The sequence below is a fragment of the Oncorhynchus tshawytscha genome, linkage group LG03 (genome assembly GCF_018296145.1).
Source record: "Oncorhynchus tshawytscha isolate Ot180627B linkage group LG03, Otsh_v2.0, whole genome shotgun sequence".
In the NCBI taxonomy this organism is placed as follows: domain Eukaryota; kingdom Metazoa; phylum Chordata; class Actinopteri; order Salmoniformes; family Salmonidae; genus Oncorhynchus; species Oncorhynchus tshawytscha.
In genome coordinates, this window is record NC_056431.1 from 45,204,896 (window position 1) to 45,229,915 (window position 25,020).

The 25,020-nt window shown below is 41.4% G+C and overlaps 1 protein-coding gene across 2 annotated transcripts; it reads right to left on the reverse strand.

Moving 5' to 3' along the window:
• Window positions 1–1,010: 1,010 nt before the first annotated feature.
• Window positions 1,011–24,912, reverse strand: slc15a1a (solute carrier family 15 member 1a). 2 transcript variants are annotated; one of them, XM_024414209.2, is made up of 24 exons: window positions 24,779–24,912; window positions 24,572–24,603; window positions 22,673–22,754; window positions 22,357–22,498; window positions 22,140–22,259; window positions 21,885–21,984; window positions 20,179–20,269; window positions 19,936–20,019; window positions 19,450–19,532; window positions 19,221–19,307; window positions 19,024–19,113; window positions 18,875–18,919; window positions 18,750–18,782; window positions 18,576–18,664; window positions 18,378–18,459; window positions 16,294–16,413; window positions 15,710–15,856; window positions 15,568–15,614; window positions 15,340–15,435; window positions 15,062–15,173; window positions 14,827–14,964; window positions 14,536–14,643; window positions 14,212–14,307; window positions 1,011–1,124 (listed from the first exon to the last, which is right to left on the reverse strand). In XM_024414209.2, the coding sequence occupies exons 1-24, from the start codon at window positions 24,783–24,785 to the stop codon at window positions 1,014–1,016; spliced, it is 2,142 nt and encodes a 713-aa protein (XP_024269977.2). In that variant the 5' UTR covers window positions 24,786–24,912; the 3' UTR covers window positions 1,011–1,013. The 2 variants fall into 2 exon arrangements, with proteins under 2 accessions (XP_024269977.2, XP_024269976.2); XM_024414208.2 differs by lacking the exon at window positions 1,011–1,124 and having other exon boundaries at window positions 14,014–14,307; window positions 24,779–24,911.
• Between the last annotated feature and the right edge of the window lie 108 nt (window positions 24,913–25,020).

Consider the following 25,020-nt stretch of genomic DNA (forward strand, 5'->3'; position numbering starts at 1 on the left):
TTGAACAATTCTGTAAAAATAATTGTAACCTGCAATTTAATACCGATGATACTGTTGTGTATGCTGTTGCCCCTATGGTTGACCATGCTCTATCTGAACGACAGTCTGCCTTCATTGTATTACAGACAAACTTTATTGACCTGAAATTAGTATTGAATGCAGATTAAACTAAGTACTGTATCTGTTGTTCTCAATGATTTAAGCATGTGTACTTTGGATGGTGTCCATATTGATTGTGTCCCTGCTTACAAATATCTGGGCATCTGGATAGATGAAAAGCTGTCTTGTATAAAGTATATTGATGAGTTATTTAAGAAGCTGAGAATAAAAATGGGCTTCTTCTATCCTCTCGCTAATAGTAGAAATCGGATGATTCAGTTGTCATTCTTATCGGTCCTAGACTATAATGACATCATCTATATGAATGCAGCTGCCACTTCATTAAAGCCTTTAGATGCAGTTTTTCACAGTACTCACCACTTTATTACAGACAACCATTTTTGCACTCACTGCATTCTCTACCAGAAAGTTGGTTGGTCCTCTTTGATGTCACGTAGTTTGATACATTGCTATGTTTTATAAAGCCCTTTTACAAAAAGTCCTACTGTACCTAAGATCAATACTAAACTTTAGACATACAGTACAAGTTACCACACAGGGTGTCAGGGATGGCTAACTCTGGAAATTCCTTTGGTCTCTACTGAGTTAGACAAATCCAATTTTAGTTTTCTTGCACCTTATTTGTGGAACAATCTTCAAAATGTTTTGGTGCCTTTGGCAATTCAGAAAGCTGTTTGAGGACCTTATTACTAATGTGTTTTTTTATGACCATGTTTTTCTTTCTGCTTGCATTTGATGTGTGTATTTTCTCTAATTCATGTAATTCCCGCTTTCTCTAATCCCCTCTCGCACGCACGCACGCACGCACGCACGCACGCACGCACGCACGCACGCACGCACGCACGCACGCACGCACGCTTATGCAAATTGACAGATGAATTGAGAGTTGTTTGTTAGGCTTCATCATCTTCATTGTGATGGGCTATGGAATCATTTTTCTGCATTTGAAGCTCCTCTTTGTCTGATTCTTCGGTACAATCTTTGTCCCTGAACTGGGCCTCGATCTCTGCAGGGTCCATGTAGGTATAGAAATAGGCCATGATGGAGAAGATGACACACACTGCCCACTGCAGGAGGAAAAAACAAAGATTTGAACAGATCTGGCCCTTGAGGTATGCTTCATGGGCACTGAATACTTCAGCTCTTTCACCCATAGAGGTGAAATTTCACCCATAGAGGGCTGGCTCGCCCTCTACACGGACCACATGCTGCAGGAGTGCTATGAGTGTTATGAGAGAGTTATCAGGAGAGTGTAGTGTAGTGGCAATGTACCCGTTCTTCAATCTGTGTAATCTCAGCCACAATAAGGACAATAAAGTTGCCAATAGCTACAGTGAACAGCCAGCCTGCTTGTAGCACTGCCTTCATGTTGCTCGGTGCCTTTGAAGAAAGATATATCGCTTGGTGAATTGTGAATTGGAGTACAGCCACCCATTATTTTACAACTGAAAATTCAAGAGATTACTTTATACTTTCCCCTGTTGTTGGGCAGATCAGAATGATTCAAATACAGCACAGGGCCTAACAGATGACTAAATGTAGACTAGAATTGAATCGAGGGAAACCGGTTGCTGAGATTTACTGGGATTTACTGCCCAAAACCAGTCCCTTTTCTGTGATAACTGCTAGAAACCGGTAAATTATGATAAATTATTTATATGAACAGCATGGAGTGAAATGGAACTGTTAAATTATATGTGATGTCTAAATCTGGCTTCTACGGCCTCTGCATGATGGATCATCAATGCTCATGGTGGGGACAGACAGCCCATCTCAGTATGGAGTGCAGTTCACAATGCATATAGACCTATCATCTATCTCATCATGGCAACTTTTATTCTTGTGACAGGTAGGTCTGCATTTGCTGCAGCTATGCTACATTAATATAAAGACCGAATGCCCGTCAAATGTATCCATCTCCATCTGGCTTTAGGGGTCACCTTATTTTTTTTATTGTAAAGCGTTTTAAAACAGCCTATCACTTGAATATCGTTGCTTTAAATCAGTGCACGCGCGAGCACTCTCTCACAGTCTCTCTCCATCAACTCTCTCCATGATTCAAATGGCATCCAAAATAGATCATCCTGTTCTAGATTGATATATAGGCCTATATATATATAGATGTCCTAGCCTACCTCTTTCAGGTAGTGCACTAGTCAATGCACTATTCACCTTATATTTATCTAATTAATGATGGGTTATGCATAATAAGCTTCTAATTTATAGCCGTCTCTTGTGCAATATGCACACACCTGTTCTCTGCTGGCCTCTCTCCTTAAAAACGCTCCTTAACTCTATGAGTCCCATCCAGGAAAAGCTAGACTAGAATAGCTTTCTGGACATTTATTTTTTTGCATTTCTTATACCAATAGACTATTCAAAGAGGGAGGCAAGCCCTTTTTTTGCTGAATGTTAAATACAGCAGATAATATAACTGACAGGATAATTTGAAAGAAGACCGAACGCGCGACGGCGGTAGGCTATGGCAGTTATTCATTCAGACCCATAACCATTCAATCTTCGTAAAGAGAAGACCTTCCGCATCTAATTCTAGTCCTATATTATTCAAGGATGTCATTAGAATGATGAAGATAAGGACATTGAAACGTATTTCATTTAACTGTTGAAAGCCAGGAAGGAATGAAGTAACGATGGAGCGAGAAAGAGGAGATGGGCTAATAACACTAGGGAAAAATATGAGAGGTATACAGGACCAGTTGGGACACACCTACTCATTTAAGGGTTTTTCTTTATTTGTAATATTTTCTACATTGTAGAATAACAGTGAAGACATCAAAACTATGAAATAACACTTATGAAATCATGTAGTAACCAAAAAATGTGTATTTTATATTTGAGAAATATCAAAGTAGCTACCCTTTACCTTCATGACAGCTTTGCACCATCTTGGCATTCTCTCATCCAGCTTCATGAGGTAGACACCTGGAATGCATTTCAATTAACAGGTGTGCCTTGTTAAAAGTTAATTTGTGGAATTTCTTTCCTTCTTGATGCATTTGAGCCAATCAGTTGTGTTGTGACAAGGTAGTGGTGGTATACAGAAGATAGCCCCATTTGGTAAAAGACCAAGTCCAGAACAGCTCAAATAAGCAAAGAGAAACGACAGTCCATCATTACTCTAAGACTTTAAGGTCAGTCAATACGGAAAATTTCAAGAACTTTAAGTGCAGTCGCAAAAACCATCATGGTCGAATTGCAGCAAAGAAACCACTACCAAAGGACACCAATAATAAGAAGAGACTTGCTTGGGCCAAGAAACATGAACAATGGACATTAGACTGGTGGAAAACTGTCCTTTGGGCTGATAAGTCCAAATTTGACATTTTTGGTTCCAACCTACTCTGTGCATTTGTGAGACGCAGAGTAAGTGAAAGGATGATCTCCGGATGTGTGGTTTCCACCGTGAAGCATGGAGTAGGTGGTGTGATGGTGTGGGGGTGCTTTGCTGGTGACACGGTCTGTGATTTATTTCGAATTCAAGGCACACTTAACCAGCATGGAGCGATGGAGCCATCCCATCTGGTTTGCACTTAGTTTGGGGTAGGCCTCGTCTCCGAGGAATACTCCTCAGAGCCAGATGCTGATGACAGGTAGCCCTGGACAGCTGGCATCGGAACCCACTGGGAGAACGGGGACCCTGATGACGGGCCTTCAGTTGGTGGTGGTGGTGGTGCAAAACATCAAGTGGGAGATAAGGTTTGAGATGACATAGAAATACTCCCCTAGATTCACGCCCATTGGTTGAAAGAAAGGGAAGTGATTATTGCATGACTGAGCCCATAGGTTAATCAGCAACCGTGGTGGAATTGACTTAGTGTGCCATGCTCATAGGCCGAAGTAAAATAGGTGGATGACATTCTGAAACACTTGCTAATAGTAAAGGAGGAGGAGAAACATGACTCTAAGCTGATGAGGTAACATCATAACCACCACCATAGTCATACCTGCTATGCTGATGAGTGAGAGAAAGCGATATGAGTTATGAGTTTATTTGATGAATGAAAAGTGACAATCCATTCAGACCAGCCTTACTGATTGAACTTTCATAACTACAAGATACCTTTCCACTCACAACCATAACAGTAGACCCTTGCATAGTAAAACAGTTTCCCACAGTAGCCTCAGGCGTGTGTCCATCCATGGAGAGTGGGGTCATCACACAAGACCTTGGGGACAAACATTTGAAGGAGAGAAAGAGATTACACCTTTTTTTCGTTATCTGAACTGGTTTTTGAAGCTTTGGATGGTCTGGACAGAGTGCGCATTTGGTATATGCAGGAAATAACTGTGTAGCATACTCAGTTGGCGTTTTAAAACGGATTACTTCTTCTGGGAGGTTGCCTGGAACTTTTTCCTCTGTGTATATATCGAACAGTGCATTCCAAGTCATTGGTGGGCGGCCAGATGACATCATTTTGGAGTTCTTGTGGTGAATCAGTCTGTCTCAAATAAGTGCAACTTTCCTATGTTTACTTTTGTGATGGCAGGATATGCCATCACAAGGGGCAATGCCAAGTGTTATTGTTTGTGTAGGTCACTTTTCCTCTGCCAAGCTGACTAAAATGCTTTATTATGGGCTCATGTATTGACAGACCGATCTGTTTTGGGGATTCACCAAATTGGACCAAAACAGGAAATGGTACAAGAGCTTTCTGGGGCAGCTTTTTGCCTCTTTAGGCAAGTCGCCTTTTTAGTTTCTCCCACAAATGTGCATGCAACCGATTCTTTGAAAACTGTTGTTTCAAGAAATTCTTCAGACTGCGTGTCTTCACACAGTCTGTGAACAGACATGTTCACACTGACTGAAGGGTAGATTACTCCTTTCTGCAAAGAAACGATACTGTCGACACTCCTTTAACTCACATCTGATGGAATGACTTTTGCCCCAGGTTTTCTACTGTACGTGCTGAAAATCCTTTTAGTTTAAAAAAATGCTAATATCCTATTTGTAGCATCTACACAGATGCTTTTTAGATGGCTTGTGACTGTTACAATCTTTGGAAGTGTCTATGTTTTCGGGTTATGTGGGTGGAAAAATTATAGGGGACTGTTTAGGGGACCTGTGTGGTTCTGGTATCAGTTCCAACCAACATTTTAATTTACAATTAGATCTGTGGACACCATAGATCGAAATGGCTTGCATTGATTCCCACGGACACAGAGTATATTTTCTGAGCATTTGTAACGTAGGATGTGAAATCTGAAGTCACCTGAAGCTGGGATGTCCCTCCTAAACTTTCATTTGCTCTTCCGACTGTCCAACTCCTGGCTGAACCCTACGTCACAGCCACAAAGCATATGCCTGCAATCGTTACATCGTAGCGCACCAGGAGAGAGTGGTTTCATCATGGTAGCACATTCAGAGATTGATTTATAGCCATTAATCTAAAATCATTCAAAAAACACTTTCTGTTTGTCATTGACAACCAAGCAGGCATGGAGGGCAGTGTAGATGACGCAACACGAGAAGCCCATTGAGACGACAGCAGGTGAATTGTCATGTTATCTCTCCTGATTGTTTCCCACTGGGGGCAGTGATAAAGGCCATCTGTCCTACAGTAGCGGTGCATGGGTAAAATCACCAGTGAAGCCAAGCCAGGTGGGGGAAATCCATATTACAACCTGTGTTGTGATAATTGCGTTGTTTGGTTTTTAATATCTTGTTAGTTCAAATGTCTTGACACCGTGATATATAGGGCGAAGGCCGAGACAATAAGGAGACAGTGACAGAATAAATTCCACCACACCTTTGTTTCATCACAAAACCGGAGTGCAACATCTGTCCAGTGAAGTCCACAAAACATATTGCATGTAACAAACAGTTACATGACCTACAGTATGATCATGCAAGTTCATGTTTTCGACATTTCTGACTACTAATCAACTACTGATTTAGAGCCACGGAGAGTTACCGCAAGTAGCAAAGAAAACAGGTGCTACCGTCACTATTCCAGCACCATTTCAACTTCAACATCATCTAATCACCTATGCTTAGTCTAATAGTGACAACTAAAATATACCACAAATGATTTAGTCCAATCAACGTAAACTAAATATGGCTGTCCATAATGTACTGTTTTCTGCTTCCTAGCCTAACTTTATTTCATGGGCAGCGATGTGCAGGATCTTCTAATTAACATTAGCCTACTGCATCTAGCTTCCTGTTGAACTTCAACCCTCTCAGGCCAGGGGCACAATGTATGAATTTATGGTTTGATCAGAATCAGCATTATAATCCTTGGCCAGAATGGAAAATTAATTAAACCACAAGTCCAAATCTCCATCCATGGCTAATTTAGGAAAGGGACAATTTTAGCTAGTTAACTAGCCACCAGAGGACAACAACACAACGAGATGATGCAACAATTCAATTTTGTTCTGTCAATGAAGTTTGGCTTCTGATGTGTTGTGATTGGTGTGAAGCCCTTCCCTTGACACTTTTTTGGGTACACCAGTACAATTCACAGCTGACCTCACAGCTGACCTCACAGTTTAGCTCAACGGTGATTGGCTATTATTATTATGATTTTTTTTTATCAAGGGAGGCCAAATACTTGCTGGCTTCCCTTGCATTCAATGCTACGGGCGGCAACAATGTCGTACTCTTTTTGATCAGACAGCATCAGGTAGACGGGCTACACATACTGAGACAGATGGGCGCTGTTTCGTTTGCTCGAGGCTTTATCTGGTGAGATACAGTCAGCCAATTGAAAGACATTTATGAAACAGAGAGACTAAAGATACACTATTTTCTATGTTTTTGTCTTTTTTTCCTTGTACATTCTTTTGGGGGAAGCCTGGCTTCCCTTGGCACCCATGAATGCATGCCACTGCTGTTCTGCAGTCTAGATATCTAGATAAAAAGGCAGAGATATGAGTGAAGCACCGCTTGACAAGAATAATACAATCTACAAGACTACATGATTGAAACATCAGCATACCAGACACTGCCTTCTTTGCACATCTACACTGTGTAGAAAACCTGAGGAACACCATACTAATATTGAGTTTTTCCCCTTTTTGCCCTCAGAACAGCCTCAGTCCGTCGCGACATGGACTCTACAAGGTGTTGAAAGCATTCCACAAAAAATGCTGGCCCATGTTGACGCAAATAATTCCAACAGTTGTGTCAAGTTGGCTGCATGTCCTTTGTGTGGTAGACTATTCTTGATACACAGGGGATACTGTTGAGCGTGAAAAACCCAGCAGCACTGCAGTTTTTGACACACTCAAACCAATGCACCTTGCACTGACTACCACACCCAGTTCAACGACACTGAAATCTTTCATCTTGCCCATTCACCCTGAATGGCACACATACACAATCCATGTCTCAATTGTTTTAAGGTTTAAAAATCATTATTTAACCCGGGCTCCTCCCCTTCATCTACACTGATTGAAGTGGATTTAACAAGCGACATCAATAAGGGATTATTGGATTCACCTGGTCAGTCTATGTTATGGAAAGAGCAGGTGTCCTTAATTTAATGTTGTGTACACTCAGTGTATGGCTCAATAGATTGGCCTTATCAGCGGGCCTCTTTCTGGTGCAAATGATTCGATACCTTATGTCTTCCCATAGTTGGATAGCTAGTAATTTAATAAACTAGTTAACACAGCTAGCTAGTGTGGATGTGCGTTGACTTCCTTGAGTCAGTAGCAATGTTACAGTAGCTAGCAGGTTGGCTTAAGTATTGCAAAGAAATGGAAGGAGACCCACCACTTGATGAACTGAAAGACAGTGAAATCTCTTAGTAGGGCTCTATTCAATCTGTATCTCTGAAACGTTGTAGATTGCGCAATATAAATTGTCACACCGTGATCTGTTTCACCTGCCTTTGTGACTGTCTCCACCCCCCTCCATGTGTCAGGTGTCACCCATCTTCCCCAGTGTATTTATACCTGTGTGCTCTGTTTGTCTGTTGCCAGTTCGTCTTGTTTGTCAAGCCAACCAACATTTTTGTGTCAGCTCCTGCTTTTCCCCAGTCTCTCTTTTCTCGTGCTCCTGGTTTTTGACCCTTGCCTGTCCTGACCCTGTACCCACCTGCCTGACCACTCTGTCTGCCCCTGACCCTGACTGCCGTCCTGTACCTTTGCCCCACCTCTGTACTACCGACCTCTGCCTGACCTGACCCTGAGCCTGCCTGCCGTCCTGTACCATTGCCCCTGTCGCTGTAATAAGCATTGTTACTTCAACACGGTCTGCATCTGGGTCTTACCTTGATACCTGATAATAAATGTTAAATTAATTTATGATTGAGCCAACATATGCCACGTTTACAATGAATCCAGTCTTTTCTAACACTGGTTCATTGTCTTTAAAATTTCAATCACAGTAACGCTGAACTTCCTCGATCCCGATTGAAAAGAGCCCCTAGGCATACATTAGACTATGACAAAAATGTTGACATTTTGGGAGCAATAATATGCAAATTGTCTGCATAATCTTGTCATCCTGAAGTCTGCGATCTGCATGCTCAGATTACATGAGTTCTCACATTGCAACCTGTCTACTCGGCCCCTCACCTATCCTGCGATTTCCAGACGTATCGTGGCTAAGGCTGTGGCAGTCATGACATTTTGTCAGACAGTTATTGTCATACAAAAGTGAATGGTCAATCTGACATCTGCATTGGCCATGCAGCATTTACGGTAAAATGACCTCTGCAGAAGTCAGGGCATTCATACTTGAGCTTCAAGGAAGTTGTCAAGGAATTGAGTTTTCGTTTATACAAGACCTCCCGCCCTCACCTACCATCAACCAATCATGTCAATGCGGAGCTATACAGAGCCTTCCGCAATGTTACAAAATTTGAGAACCCCACGGCGATGAGGTACGGAGCTCAGTTTAGCCTCTGAATGCCTCCGGAGGCTCTGCAATTGCATCACAACCTCCATACAAAGCCTCCGACCACATTTTCGGATCAAGCATACATTGTATTTTTTATTAAATTATGCTCGCTTTGAGGCAAGCAACACTGAAGCATGCATGAGAGCACCAGCTGTTCTGGACGACTATGTGATCATGCTCTCCGAAGCCGATGTGAGCAAAACCTTTAAACAGGTCAACATTCACAAAGCCATGGGGCCAGATGGATTACCAGGATGTGTACTCAAAGCATGTGCAGACCAACTGGCAAGTGTCTTCACTGACATTTTCAACCTCTTCCTGGCAAAGTCTGTAATACCTACATGTTTCAAACAGACCACCATAATCCCTGTGGCCAAGAAAGCGAAGGTAACCTGGCTAAATGATTACCGCCTTGTAGCACTCACGTCGGTAGCCATGAAGTGCTTTGAAAGGCTGGTCATGGGTCACATCAACACCATCATGCCAGAAACCCTAGACCCACTCAAATTCACATACCGCCCCAACAGATCCACAGATGATGCCATTTCAATCGCAGTTCAAACTGCCCTTTCACACCTGGACTAAAGGAACACTTATGTGAGAATGCTTTTCATTGACTACAGCTCAGCGTTCAACACCATAGTGCCAACAAAGCTCATCACAAAGCTAAGAACATTGGGACTAAACACCTCCCTCTGCAACTGGATCCTGGACTTCCTGATGGGCCGCCCCCAGGTGGTAAGGTTAGGCAACAACATCTGTCACACTGATCCTCAACTCTGGGGTCCCTCAGGGGTGCGTGCTTTGTCCCCTCATGTACTCCCTGTTCACCCACGACTGCGTTGCCAAGCACAACTCCAATTCCATCATTAAGTTGGCTGACGACACAACAGTAGTAGACCTGATCACTGTCAACGATGAGACAGCCTATAGGGAGGAGGTCAGAGAACTGGCAGTGTGGTGCCAGGACAACAACCTCTCTCTCAATGTGAGCAAGACAAATGAGCTGATTGTGGACTATACGAAAAGGAGGGCTGAACAGGCCCCCATTAACATTGACGGGACTGAAGTGGAGCGGGTCGAGAGTTTCAAGTTCCTTGGTTTCCACATCACCAATAAACTATCATGGTCCAAACACACCAAGACAGTTGTGAAGAGGGCACGACAACACCTTTTCCCCGGCATGGGTCCCCAGATCCTCAAAAAGTTCTACAGCTACACCATCGAGAGTGTCCTGGTTGCATCACCGCCTGGTCTGGCAAATGCTTGGCATCTGACCGTAAGGAGCTACTGGGTAGTGTGTACGGCCCAGTACATCACTGCCGACATGGAAGGCCCAAAAATTGTCAAAGACTTCAGTCACCCAAGTCATAGACTGTTCCCACAGCAAGCGGTACCGGAGCGCCAAGTCTAGGACCAAAAGGCTCCTTAACAGCTTCTACCCTCAAGCCATAAGACTGCTGAACAACTAAACTAATCAAATGGCCACCCAAACTATTTACATGCTACTCGCTGTATATTATCTATGCATCGTCACTTTACAAATGACCTTGACTAACCTGTACCCCGCACATTGACTCGGTACCTCCGCTCAGGAAGAAGATGCGTTCTTTGGTGCAAAAAGTGCAAATCAATCCCAGAAAAACAGCAAAGGACCTTGTGAAGATGCTGGAGGAAACCAGTACAAATGTATCTATATCCACAGTAAATTGAGTCCTATATCAACATAACCTGAAAGGCCGCTCAACAAGGAAGAAGCCACTGCTCCAAACCCACCATAAAAAAGCCAGACTACGGTTTGCAACTGCACATGGGGACAAAGATCATACATTCCTCTGGTCTGATGAAACAAAAATAGGACTGTTTGGCCATAATGTCTATCGTTATGTTTGGAGGAAAAAGGGGGATGCTTGCAAGATGAAGAACACCATCCCAACCGTGAAGTACGGGGGTGGCAGCATCATATTGTGGGGGTGCTTTGCTGCAGGAGGGACTGGTGCACTTCACAAAATAGATGGCATCATGAGGATGGAAAATGATGTGGATATATTGAAGCAACATCTCAAGACATCAGTCAGGACCTTAAGGCTTGGCCGCAAAGGGGTCTTCCAAATGGACAATGACCCCAAGCATACTTCCAAAGTTGTGGCAAAATGGCTTAAGGACAACAAAGTCAAGGATTTGGAGTGGCCATCACAAAGACCTGACCTCAGTCCTATTGAACATTTGTGGGCAGAACTGAAAAAGCGTGTGTGAGCAAGGAGGCCTACAAACATGACTCAGTTACTCCATCTCTGTCAGGAGGAATCTGCCAAAATTCACCCAACTGACTGTGGGAAGCTTGTGGAAGGCTACCCGAAACGTTTGACCCAAGTTAAACAATTTTAAGGGAATGATAAAAGTTGAAATAAATCATTCTCTCTACAATTATTCTGACATTTCACATTCTTAAAATAAAGTGGTGATCCTAACTGACCGAATTTTTACTAGGATTAAATGTCAGGAATTTTGAAAAACTGAGTTTAAATGTATTTGGCTAAGTTGTATGTAAACTTCCGTCTTCAACTGTATTTCATGGATTTATTGTGATAATGTATATTAAATTGATTTATTATACTTTTTTACAATGTAGATGTTCCATGTTTTTAAATGTAGATGTTCCAAGCTGCTTGTGTGCAATCATAATTGCGTAGAAACTATTCTAAAAATACTACTTATGAATGGAATTTAGAATGTTCATAGGCATAGAAAAAGTCTGATTTTTCAAACAATCCTACGATCTTATGCACACTGGTAGGAGATAACGTTGATAAATACCAATTGTTCTCAGGCTCACACACACTGAAAAATGCAGCGTGTGCCAAATCTTCCAACAGAGCAAGATCAGGCATCTCTCATTTGATTTCCATTGTCGCAGTATTTTATAGTATTTCTACAATGGTTTCACTTTAACATGTGCCTCTAATTCAACAAATGACTGTAGGCTACTTTATCTGGATTATTATTATAACAAAAGCACTGATGTCAACTTAAATATGTATCTTGTCAACAGCTGTTACATGAATTCACCATGGAAATACAAGTAAATCCATGTAAAAAAAAAATATTACTCTAACAATTTCCCACATTTTCAACATATTCTTCCCATTCTTGACAAGCAGTTCCCGAATTCCACCACTTGGCACTGTGCCTACACATGGTCGTGGCTGTGCTTAAATGTAATCACACTCACAAGCAAACATTTATATTGATATATCTCACACTTTGCATGGAAATGATCCCACGCATGGTTTACGCAGACTTGTGCCTTTGCACGGTTGATAAAAGAGGCCCCTGGAGATGCTAAACGTGTTTGTTAATTAAGGGTCACGGCAGGCTTTTGCATGACAATCAAATCCAATTGTATTTATCACATGCGCCGAATACAACAGGTGTAGACCTTACCGTGAAATGCTTACTTACAAGCCCTTAACCAACAATACAGTAAAATGTTTTCTAAATAAACTAAAGTAAAAAATTCCAATCAAAAAGTAACAAGAAAATTACATAACAGTTATGAGGCTATATACAGCATCTTCACAAGGTCCTTTGCTGTTTTTCTGGGATTGATTTTCACTTTTTGCACCAAAGAACGCATCTCCTTCCACAGCTGCGTGGTCCCATGGTGTTTATAGTTGCGTACTATTGTTTGTACAGATGAACATGGTACCTTCAGGCGTTTGGAAATAGCTCTCAAGGATGAACCAGACTTGTAGAGGGGCACAGTTTTTTTTCTGAGGTCTTGGCTGATTTATTTTCCCATGATGCCAAGCAAAGAGGCACTGAGTTTGAAAGTAGGCCTTGAAATACATCCACAGCTACACCTCCAATAGGCTAATTGACATAATTTGAGTCTATCAGAAGCTTCTAAAGCCATGACATCATTTTCTAGAATTTTCCAAGCTGTTTAAAGGCACAGTCAACTTAGTGTATGTAAACTTCTGACCCACTGGAACTGTGATACAGTGAATTATAAGTGAAATCATCTGTAAACAATTGTTGGAAAAATTACTTGTGTCATGCACAAAGTAGATGTCCTAACTGACCTGCCAAAACTATAGTTTGTTAACAAGACATTTGTTGAGTGGTTGAAAAACGAGTTTTAATGACTCCAATCTAAGTGTATGTAAACTTCCGACTTCAACTGTATTTCAGTAATGTCTAAAGAAACATTACGATATGAATCAAATGTATTTAAGAAGAGCAGAATATGAGTTGGCCTAATGTATGTTATCTGACACATATTGTCTCATTATGTCCCAAAAAGTAGCTTAATTATAAATGATTGGCCTGTGCAAACCCAGTCCTCTTTAAAAAATTTATGTTAAAGTCTAAGGCAAATCACATGGACTATAAATTGTATTATGCCCAAGCCGCAGATGAATATAAGTGAGCCTAAATGAGAGCCACGATAAAAATGTGTCTTCTTCATGTTTATTTAAGCAATGACAGATTTGTTTTCCAGTTATATAATTAAATGTTTAGAAAATCTTGCTTTTTATTAATACACACTAACTTCTATATTAATAACAACCTATACAGTATAATCATGCAAAATTAATCCTGATCGATGGACATTGGGATGTTTTACAGTTTTTTTCAAAAACAGATTGTTCCATTTGTAATGTTTTGTTGTTTTCTCTCACAGCCGAAAGCTTAAAACAAGTCTGGAATTTAAGTGTATTTTAAATGTAGTAAAAATGTCCTTTTCCCTCTCTGCACCATACTTGGAGCAGTTATTTTGTGCATATCAAAACTATAATATAATACAATTGGTATTCATGTTTTTTCTTTCTCTTGCCCCTTCCTCTCTTTCACTCAGTCTCTTTCTCTCTTTCACTCAGTCTCTTTCTCTCTTTCACTCAGTCTCTTTCTCTCTTTCACTCAGTCTCTTTCTCTCTTTCACTCAGTCTCTTTCTCTCGCTCACGCACACACGCTCACACACACGCTCACACACACACGCTCACACACACACACACACGCTCACACACACACGCTCACACACACACGCTCACACACACACACACACACAATTATGCAAATTGACAGAAATTTACATTTTTGATTGTTTGGCTTCATCATCTTCATTGTGATGGTCTACGAAATCTTTCTTCTGCATTTGAAGCTCCTCTTTGTCTGATTCCTCCGTACCATCTTTGTCCCTGAACTGGGCCTCGATCTCTGCAGGGTCCATGTAGGTATAGAAATAGGCCATGATGGAGAAGATGACACACACTGCCACTAGGAGGGAGGCGAAGAGGACAAACTCTGCCCACTGCAGGAGGAAAAAACACAAAGATTTGACACGTCACATATTTACATCATCAGATCTGGCCTTTGAGGTATGATTCATGGGCACTGAAGACTTCAACTCTTTCACCCATAGAGTCAGGGCTGGCTTTCCCAATACGCAGACAACGTGCCGCAAGAGGGCTATGAGTGTGTCCTCAGAGGACATAGAATGAGAGATTTATCTTTAGAGTGTAGTGTAGTGGCACTGTACCTGTTCTTCGATCTGTGCAATCTCAGCCACAATAAGGACAATAAAGTTGCCAATAGCTACAGTGAACAGCCAGCCTGCTTGTAGCACTGCCTTCATGTTGCTCGGTGCCTTTGAAGAAAGATATATCGCTTGGTAAATTATGCTGTGAATTGTACAGCCACCCATTATTTTACAACTGAAAATTCAAGAGATTACTTTATACTTTCCCCTGTTGTTGGGCAGATCAGAATTATTCAAGTTCAGGTTTAGACCTGAACTAAATGTCGACTAATAAGGGTGTGTGTGCTTTACCTGTGAATAAGAGAACTCCAGGCCAGTAACAGAGAACACCACCTCTCCACAGGTAATGAGGAAGTACTGTGGGATCTGCCAGCCCATATGGAAGGAGTTGGGCTGGATATCCTCAACCCCAGAAATGGATTCCGAGCACTATATAAAAGAGACAATCAAAACTGTAATTTACTGAAGCTGATTATGGGATATATCACTGTATTATTAAGTGACACGTAGAAGGATTGAAACTTACAGTCAGGCCCCATACAAAATGACTGGGGATAAGCAGAGTGTAAGAACTCCCGAATCCAAATTCTCTGGAGTATTTACATGTGTTCGCACCATTGGTTATGATGAAGGTGGCTCTGGAAATGAGTAAGAAGAGATGCTTTGGAAATCTGTGTTTGTGAGTCTTATAACGTAAGCAAAATCAGCTAAATACACATTTTAAGGATTTAGCTGCATATTCTTTATGTCATCCTCTTTATTATACTGCATATTTGCAAGTATAATCAATAATTCATTCCTTACTTTCCATTTGATATGAGAGAGTAGTTGGAAGCAGAGGAGTAGTCAATGCTTCCAAAGGTTGACACATTCACCGCTCCAGCCATACCATTAACAAATCTGGAAATTAATACACATAGAGCAACAAAAAAACACATCCAAGTTAACCATGAATGGCTATAGATTATCTGGAAATGTATGTTCATATCGGTCATCTCGGCAAACAACATTGGGAAATGCATCCAAATTTACCTGATTGCATTGGCCCCTTGCTCTGGCTTTGCCATCACATCATCAGTCTGCAACAGAGGATCAGAGAAAATGTATATTGACTTAATGCTCATGATGTTAATACTGTACTTTTATAAGGGTGCAATAGTAGGTATGTACTTACCACCTCCCACATTGGGGCACTGAGGTTTGAGGGAATTAGTAGTGTTTGCCGCTTGTTCTTTGCTAAGGAAATAGTCCTAGATATTGCAGGACTCTGAAATGAAACTTGGATGCTTTCTTCCTCAAATGTAAGGTAATTTGCACTAGCCTGTAAAATATATGAGTGGAGTCAGTTCCACAACAAGGTATAAACACTTGACAGTTACAGTGAAGCACTTGGTTCAATTAGAAAAGTTACTACAAATGATAAATGTCTTAATGTAATGTTTTGGCTGATCATAACTTCACCATTCTACTTAAATCATTACTTGAGGACCTTATTACTGATGAATGGCTTTGTTTTTGTCTTTCTGTTTGCGTTTTGTATTTACATTTTGATGTGTTTATTTTCTGTAAATTCTGTAATTCAGGGCTCATCTGTAAAAGAGACCTTTCTCTCAGTATGACTCCCTCATCAAATAAAGGTTAAATAAAACATGTAAAAGATATTCTTCTAGTAGACATCAACATCTGTGTAAGATTTCTGCCAATACAGTCAGGTTTTGTGATATGAATGCCTAAGAGAACCTCCTCAAGATGGTTTACCGTAGCTGCTTCAATGACGAATGGATCGTTATTGGGTAAGGTAACTGTCAGGGGGATACTGCCCATGTTGAGTAATTTTAATTGGCTCTGGGAGGATGATGGGAAGGTTGGCAAGGTTTTCTGAAACAGATACAAGCAGAGTCATATATTTATATATACTGTTAAAGTCAGAAGTTTACACACACCTTGGCCAAATACATTTAAACTCAGTTTTTCACAAATCCTGACATTTCATCCTAGTAAAAATTCCCTGTCTTCGCTCAGTTAGGATCACCACTTTATTTTTAAGAATGTGAAATGTCAGAATAATAGTAGAGATAATAATTTATTTCAGCTTTCATCACATTCCCAGTGGGTCAGACGTTTACATACACTCAATTAGTATTTGGTAGCATTGCCTTTAAATTGTTTAACTTGGGTCAAACGTTTCAGGTAGCCTTCCACAAGCTTCCCACAATCAGTTGGGTGAATTTTTGGCCCATTCCTCCTGACAGAGGTGATGTAACTGAGTCAGGTTTGTAGGCCTCCTTGCACGCACAAGCTTTTTCAGTTCTGCCCACAACTTTTCTATAGGATTGAGGTCAGGGTTTTGTGATGGCCACTCCAGTACCTTTACTTTATTGTCCTTAAGCCATTTTGCCACAACTTTGGAAGTATGCTTGGGGTCATTGTCCATTTGGAAGACCAAGCTTTCACTTCCTGACTGATGTCTTGAGATGTTGCTTCAGTATATCCACATAATTTCCCTACCTCATGATGCCATCTATTTTGTGAAGTGCACCAGTCCCTCCTGCAGCAAAGCACCTCCACAATATGATGCTGCCACCCTCGTACTTCACAGTTGGGATGGTGTTCTTCGTCTTGCAAGCATCCCCCTTTTTCCTCCAAACATAATGATGGTCATTATGGCCAAACAGTTCTATTTTTGTTTCATCAGACCAGAGTACATTTCTCCAAAAAGTACGATCTTTGTCCCCATGTGCAGTTGCAAACCGTAGTCTGGCTTTTTTTTGGCGGTTTTGGAGTAGTGGCTTCTTCCTTGCTGAGCGGCCTTTCAGGTTATGTCGATATAGGACTCGTTTTACTGTGGATATAGATACTTTTGTACCTTTTTCCTCCAACATCTTCACAAGGTCCTTTGCTGTTGTTCTGGGATTGATTTGCACTTTTTGCACCAAAGTACGTTCATCTCTAGAAGACAGAATGTGTCTCCTTCCTGAGCGATATGACGGCTGCGTGGTCACATGGTGTTTATACTTGCATACTATTGTTTGTACAGATGAACATGGTTCCTTCAGGCATTTGGAAATTGCTCCCAAGGATGAACCAGACTTGTGGAGGTCTACAATTTTTTTTCTGAGGTCTTGGCTGATTTCTTTTGATTTTCCCATGAAGCCAAGCAAAGAGGCACTGAGTTTGATGGTAGGCCTTGAAATACATCCACAGGTACACCTCCAATTGACTTTAATGACGTCAATTAGCATATCAGAAGCTTCTAAAGCCATGACATCATTTTCTGGAATTTTCCAAGCTGTTTAAAGGCACAGTCAACTTAGTGTATGTAAACTTATGACCCACTGGAATTGTGATACAGTGAATTATAAGTGAAATAATCTGTTTGTAAACAATTGTTGGAAAAATTACTTGTGTCATGCACAAAGTAGATGTCCTAACCGACTTGCCAAAACTATAGTTTGTTAACAAGACATTTGTGGAGTGGTTGAAAAACAAGTTTTAACAACTCCAAAATATGTGTATGTAAACTTCCTACCTCAACTGTAGATAGATATATGTTAGTATATGGCTCTGGGTACAAGTAAGGATTTAGCAAATAATATAATCTCTTTGTTATGCGTTCCAATTCTATAGACAGTGAAAGTATTGCCATGAAGAGGGTCAAAATGGGATACTCTCAATTTTGACTTTGTCATAATATAGATTTCCTGTAGCCCGGGTTCTAGACTGTTTCTGCTTTCAACAATGCTACATCTATTCCTAGCCATACAAGGCCATGATAGCATCAAAGAATACTTTAGTAAACCAGAAACAAACTGCCACACAATGTATGTATTGTACACACTTACATCAATCTGGATCTGTACCAAAGCTGCGGCAACAAAGGCCATGGCTGCCAAAAACATCCCCACTGTCATTCTCCTCAAAGGACTGTTGAGGAAAGGTTCATGGTTAGATTCCTAAGCATGCTTACACCTGCCTTTTCACTGTTTTGTAGATACTGTACAGGCATTTGTTTTTATCATTTTTCTTTAAGTAGAACTTACGTGAAGTTCAGGCCACATTTCTTTATCAGTGGGTACACCACACTGTCCATGATCGGTACCAGAGTCAGGATCAGGATAGGGTTGACAGTCTGTCAAAAAGATGGTTTCTATGGTAAGAAGTGCATTTAGCCATGGATGAAAACAACCAGGAACCATAAAGTACCTCCAACTTACCTGCATTTGATCAGGCTGCAGAATGAGGGATCCCTGGAAAGAGAGCAAGGTCATTACGGACATGAACAACTTGCAAATTGTAGCTTTGGTTGACTTTTTACAGTGGGATGTTTTTGAAAACGTACAAAGTTTCCATCCATGGTGGTGGCCTGAAGAGTCCACCTAGAGCCCTGTGAGGGAGCAGAACGTTTTACTTGATTTACCATATGGATATTACAAGTTACATCACATATTGCAGGACAAACTAGATTATCTACCAACGTATCTCGGATACCTTTTGGTCAAATAGGGTCCAAAACATTGGAAGGGGAATGTACAGAAATAGGACCTTCAGCACCATCTTTATCTGAGCAATGAGGAGTTTCTACAAGCACAAAAAGAGAGAAAGACAATATGAGGTTTTGTTCATATATTTGAGACCGAACATGCCATTTAGATAGTACTGTATAGTTTGCAGTGTAGATAACCTACCTCGTGTTTCTCTTCGGCCCAGTCCATCCAGTGCGTTCTCTTCGGGTAGGAGCTACTCCTGTGCCTGAAGCGGTTCTTTATTGCAAACTGTAAAGATGAGCAGACACAGAAATGATCCTTTCAGAAACACCAGAGTGGCTGCAGGGAAGATTCCACCAGTCATTTTACACATTGTTGTGAAAGTTGATGCAATTATGCTGAATGCTGGTACTAGATAATGTTGACTTACCCCGATACATTTACACACATCCAGCATTATGTTTCCCTGCGGTTCAGTCTTATGGTACATACCACTTCCAATTATGAACACGACTGTAGGGACAAACAGCAAAACAGCACCGTCAAAACGACATTTTTATACTCTTTATCAGAATAAATATTACAGCAAAACAATGGGACAAGGTACAGTTGTAGGATCTTAATTTGATCACTCTTTTGTTGCTGAGAATTTTCTTTCACCGCAGGAAATGCAGATGAACTTCATGATTTACATACATTCACTGAAAACCCACACTAACACATGGTTATATTAACAGTATTGAACTTTTCCTGCCGTCTACTTTTGCCCGGCTAATAGTCTGACCACTGATCAAGCAAAATTACAGACTGAACATTCAAATCCTGTTGCTGCAGGATTTAATTTGCTTTGACAATATAGGTCAAATTAAGATCCTACATCTGTAGGTAGAATAAAGAAGATGGTAGAGACACTAACCAAGGGCGACCACCATGAGCGCAGCAGGGACACCGAAGGCCAGAGGGTAACACTTCTGCTGGCTGTGGATGCCACACTCCTGGCCTAAACACAGGGACACAGCACAGACATCACTCATCCATACACTAGCTGCAGTTGTGTTGTGTATTAAATAGTTATTTATGCAGATTTGTGGTAATATCTTCAGATGACATTGAGGGAGTTATTATACATAGCCTGGCCTGGCTTGGACATTTTCCCTACCTCTGAGGATTGGTGTAATGATAGTAGACAGGAGACTCCCACCATTGATACACAGGTAGAAAACCGAGAAGAAAGTGCTCCTCTGTTTTGCCTGCAAAAATAAAAAGGACTAGATTTGTATCGTGTGTAAAGTTTGTACTGTACCAGTCAAAAGTTTGGACACACCTACTCATTCAAGGGTTTTTGTTTATTTTTACATTGTAGAATAATAGTGAAGACATCAAAACTATGAAATAACACATCTGGAATCATGTAGTAACCAAAAAAGTGTTAAGCATATCCAAATGTTTTATATTTTTCAAAGTAGCCACCCTTTGCCTTGATTACAGCACACTGTTGGCACTTTCTCAACCAGCTTCACCTGGAATGCTTTTACAACAGTCTTGAAGGAGTTCCCACATATGCAGAGCACTTGTTGGCTGCTTTTCCTTAACTCTGCGGTCCAACTCATCCCAAACCAACTCAATTGGGTTGAGGTCGGGTGACTGTGGAGGTCATCTGATGCAGCACTCCTTCTTGGTCAAATAGCCCTTACACAGCCTGGAAGTGTGTTGTGTCATTGTCCTGTTGAAAAACAAATGAGCAAACCAGATGGGATGGGGTATCGCTGCAGAATGCTGTGTTAGCCATGCTGGTTATGTGTGCCTTGAATTCTAAATAAATCACAGACAGTGTCACCAGCAAAGCACCCCCACACCATCACACCTCTTCCTCCAAGCTTCACGGTTGGAACCACACATGCGGAGATCACCCGTTCACCTACTCTGTGTCTTACAAAGACCATGAAGGGCTGATTCACGCAGTCTCCTCTGAACAGTTGATGTTGAGATGTGTCTGTTACCGGAACTCCGTGAAGTATTTATTTGGGCTGCAATCTGAGGTGCAGTTAACTGCCGATTTCTGAGGCTGATAACTCTAATGAACTTATCCTCTGCAGCAGATGTAACTCTGGGTCTTCCTTTCCTGTTGTGGTCCTCATGAGAGCCAGTTTCATCATAGTGCTTGATGGTGTTTGCGGCTGCATTTAATTAAAGAAACTTTCAAAGTTCTTGAAATGTTCCAGATTGACTGCCTTCGTGTCTTAAAGTAATAATGAATTGTCGTTTCTCTTTGCTTATTTGAGCTGTTCTTGCCATAATATGGACTTGGTCTTTTACCAAATAGGGCTATCTTCTACCTTGTCCCAACAATACCGAAGGAAAGAAATTCCACAAATGAACGTTTAACAAGGCACACCTGTTAATTGAAATGCATTCCAGGTGACTACCTCATGAAGCTGGTTGAGAGAATGCCAAGTATGCAAAGCTTTCATCAAGACAAAGGGTGGCTACTTTGAAGAATCTAAAATATATTTTGATTTGTTTCACAGTTATTTTGTTACCACATGATTCCATATGTGTTATTTCATAGTGTTGATGTCTTCACTATTATTCTACAATGTAGAAACTAGTCCAAATGAATCAGTAGGTGTCCAAGCTTTTGACTGGTACTGTATATTATGTGCCACTCATAGGAGATACATGTACATTACACTTATCAAAGGAGCAAAGGCTCTCCTACATGTTCTTCATTTCAAAGTTAACATCAGTGTCCGTGGGTATTAAAATGACTTGGCAGCTGTAGTGAGGAAATCTCTGCCTACTGACAAAGATACAGACAGACAAAGTGGTGGTGTTATTCTCCAAACACAGAGTTATTCTGCTAACCTGGTGGTCCTGAAACTGGTCTCCTCCAAAAGCAGCCACACATGGTTTGATACCACCTGTCCCCAGCGCAATGAGGAGCAGGCCCACCATGGACAGCACACTGAGAGTGGAGGCAGAGCAACATTGTTAGACCATGGATTCAGTAGCACCTCACAAAGTCTGTGTAGTCAGGACATACTCCGGCAAGCCTTCGTATGTGACTTGTGTTTTTCGGAAGCAAATCTATGAACTTGACTTTAAATGAGGACGACTCACATATGCAAGGTCAAGTTGTCTGGCGTGCCATCTCTGTCTGTGTCCGTGATGTCATGAATGGCGCTGACTGCCATCACAACCTGGCCAATTGCATAGACAATGGACAAGTAGATGATAGTCCTACAGGAAGGGGAAATCAAGGTGTTAGCTACCAGTGCAAGAACAAATTCCTGTTCTGTAATACACCCTAGTTCTAGGACTCCGAACAGTCACTTACTTAAACTTGCCCAACCAGGAGTCTGCTACAATGGCTCCCAGGATGGGAGTCAGGTAGCACAGAGCCACGAAGGTGTGGTAGATGGAGGTGGCCAGGTCATCATCAAACCGAAGGAAGTACCTGAAGTACAGCACCAGCACAGCTGTGGACAGGAGAGAGAGAAGGGGAAGCTCCTCAGGATGGGCACTACACAAAGCCACTGTAGTTATTCCCAGTGGGCAAAACTCGTTGAAATTAGATATTTTCAACTAGTTTTGCTCACTGGGTTCGAACTGTTGATTACTCCCATGTAGTAGATACTGTGTCATATTCTTACCTCGCATGCCATAGTAGGAGAATCTCTCGCAGAACTCATTTACAACAATGAAGAATATGCTTAGGGGATAGCCACATACCTCCTGTTCATACAGACACAAAATAAGGGCCATATTACTCTGGTATCTTTAGAACTTCATCTATACTATATCTGAATAAAAGCCTATTTACTTTAAAATTGCAGAGTGCAGTTAAAAAAATAAGGATTCCCTTACAGCTATGATATTGAATGAAATAAACATACACTATACATACAAAAGTATATGGACACCCCTTCAAATTAGTGGATTCAGCTATTTCAGCCACACCCATTGCTGATAGGTGTATAAAATCGAGCACACAGCCATGCAATCTCAATAGACACACATTGGCAGTAGAATGGCCTTACTGAAGAGCTCAGTGACTTTCAACGTGGCACCGGCATAGGATGCCACCTTTCCAACAAGTCAGTTTGTCAAATTTCTGCCCTGCTAGAGCTGCCCCCAGTCAACTGTAAACACTGTTATTGTGACGTGGAAACGTTTTGGAGCAACAATGGCTCAGCTGCGAAGTGGTAGGACACACAAGCTCACAGAACGGAACCACCGAGTGCTGAAGCACGTAGCGTTTAAATAGTCTGTCATCGGTTGCAACACTCACTAACGAGTTCCAAACTGTTTCTGGAAATAACATCAGCACAAGAACTGTTCGTCTGGAGCTTCATGAAAAGGGTTTCCATGGCCGAGCAGCAGCACAGAAGCCTAAGATCCCAATGTGCAACGCCAAACGTCGGCTGAAGTGGTGTAAAGCTCGCTGCCATTGGACACTGTAGCAGTGAGATTTTCAATTCTCTGGAATGATGAATCATGCTTCACCATCTTGCAGTCCGACAGACAAATCTTGGTTTGGTGGATTCCAGGAGAAAGCTACATGCCCGAATGCATAGTGCCAACTGTAAGGTTTGGTGGAGGAGGAATAATGTGCTGCGGCTGTTTTTCATGGTTCGAGCTAGGCCCCTTAGATCCTGTGAAGGGAAATCTTAATGCTATCAATCACATTTATTTATAAAGCCCTTTTTCCATCAGCCGATGTCACAAAGTGCTATACAGAAACCAAACTTAAAACCCCGAACAGCAAGCAATGGAGATGTAGTAGTACGGTGGCTTGGAAAAACTCCCTAGAAAGGCAGGAATCTAGAGAGGAACCAGGCTCTGAGGGGTGGCCAGTCCTCTTCTGACTGTGCTGGGTTGAGATTATAACAGTACATGGCCAAAATGTTCAAACGTTCATAGATGACCATCAGGGTCAAATATTAATAACAATAATCACGGTGGTCAGCACCTCATGAGTAAATGTCAGTTGGCATTTCCATTCTAGACGATTCTGTGCTTTCAACTTTTTGGCAACAGTTTGGGGAAGGCCCTTTCCTGTTTCAGCATAACAATGCCACCATGCTCAAAGTAAAGACTATCCAGAAATAATTTGTCAATCGGTGTGGAAGAACTTGACTGGCCTGCACAGAGCCCTGCCATCAACCCCACCTTTGGGATGAATTGGAACGTCGACTGCGAACATCTCCTAATCGCCCAACATCAGTGCCGGACCTCACTATTGCTCGTGGCTGAATGGAAAGCAAGTCCCCGCAGCAAAATTCCAACATCTAGTCGAAAGCCTTTACCAACAGCAAGGGCACCAACTCCATATTAATGCTCATGATTTTGGAATGAGATGTTCGACAAGCAGGTGTCCAAATACTTTTGGTCATGTAGTGTAGCTGAACATGCAAGCTTGAATTGCGTTGCATAGTGTTCTAACAATTGGTGCTAGTTAACTTAATCTCTGAAGCATTTATTTATGTTTCAGAGCATCACTTGTAAAATAAATGAATCCAGACAGTGTAACAGTGCACTAGAAGTCTTACCTTTGACTTGCTCTTCTTAACATCGTCTTCATCTTTTTGTGTGTGAGAAATAAAACCATTAGGTTAAATATATCAAATATTAGAGATATCTAAGCAGGGTACTGATGTAACAATTAAATAGATGCATTTTGTTTCACCAATAACATAAGCCCATCAGAAAATGCCAGATATCTGAATAGCAATTTTAATAGAATTTTGTTGCCTGACCTGTCATGATGGCAGTCAGTGTATAGAGCCTGCTCTTCGTCCTGTAATGTTTAGTATCCTTAGGTGATCCCTTCCAGGCTAACACAGTGATTCCTGCCTCTAAGACTAGGAGGCACGACCCTGGAATGGTATCCCAGAGTGCTGTTTTATGGTTTTATCTTGTGCGAGAACACCAGAGGCAGGAAGGTGAGAGTGAGTCAATACTTCGAATTAGCTAATAATTAGATAATACCGTATCATAC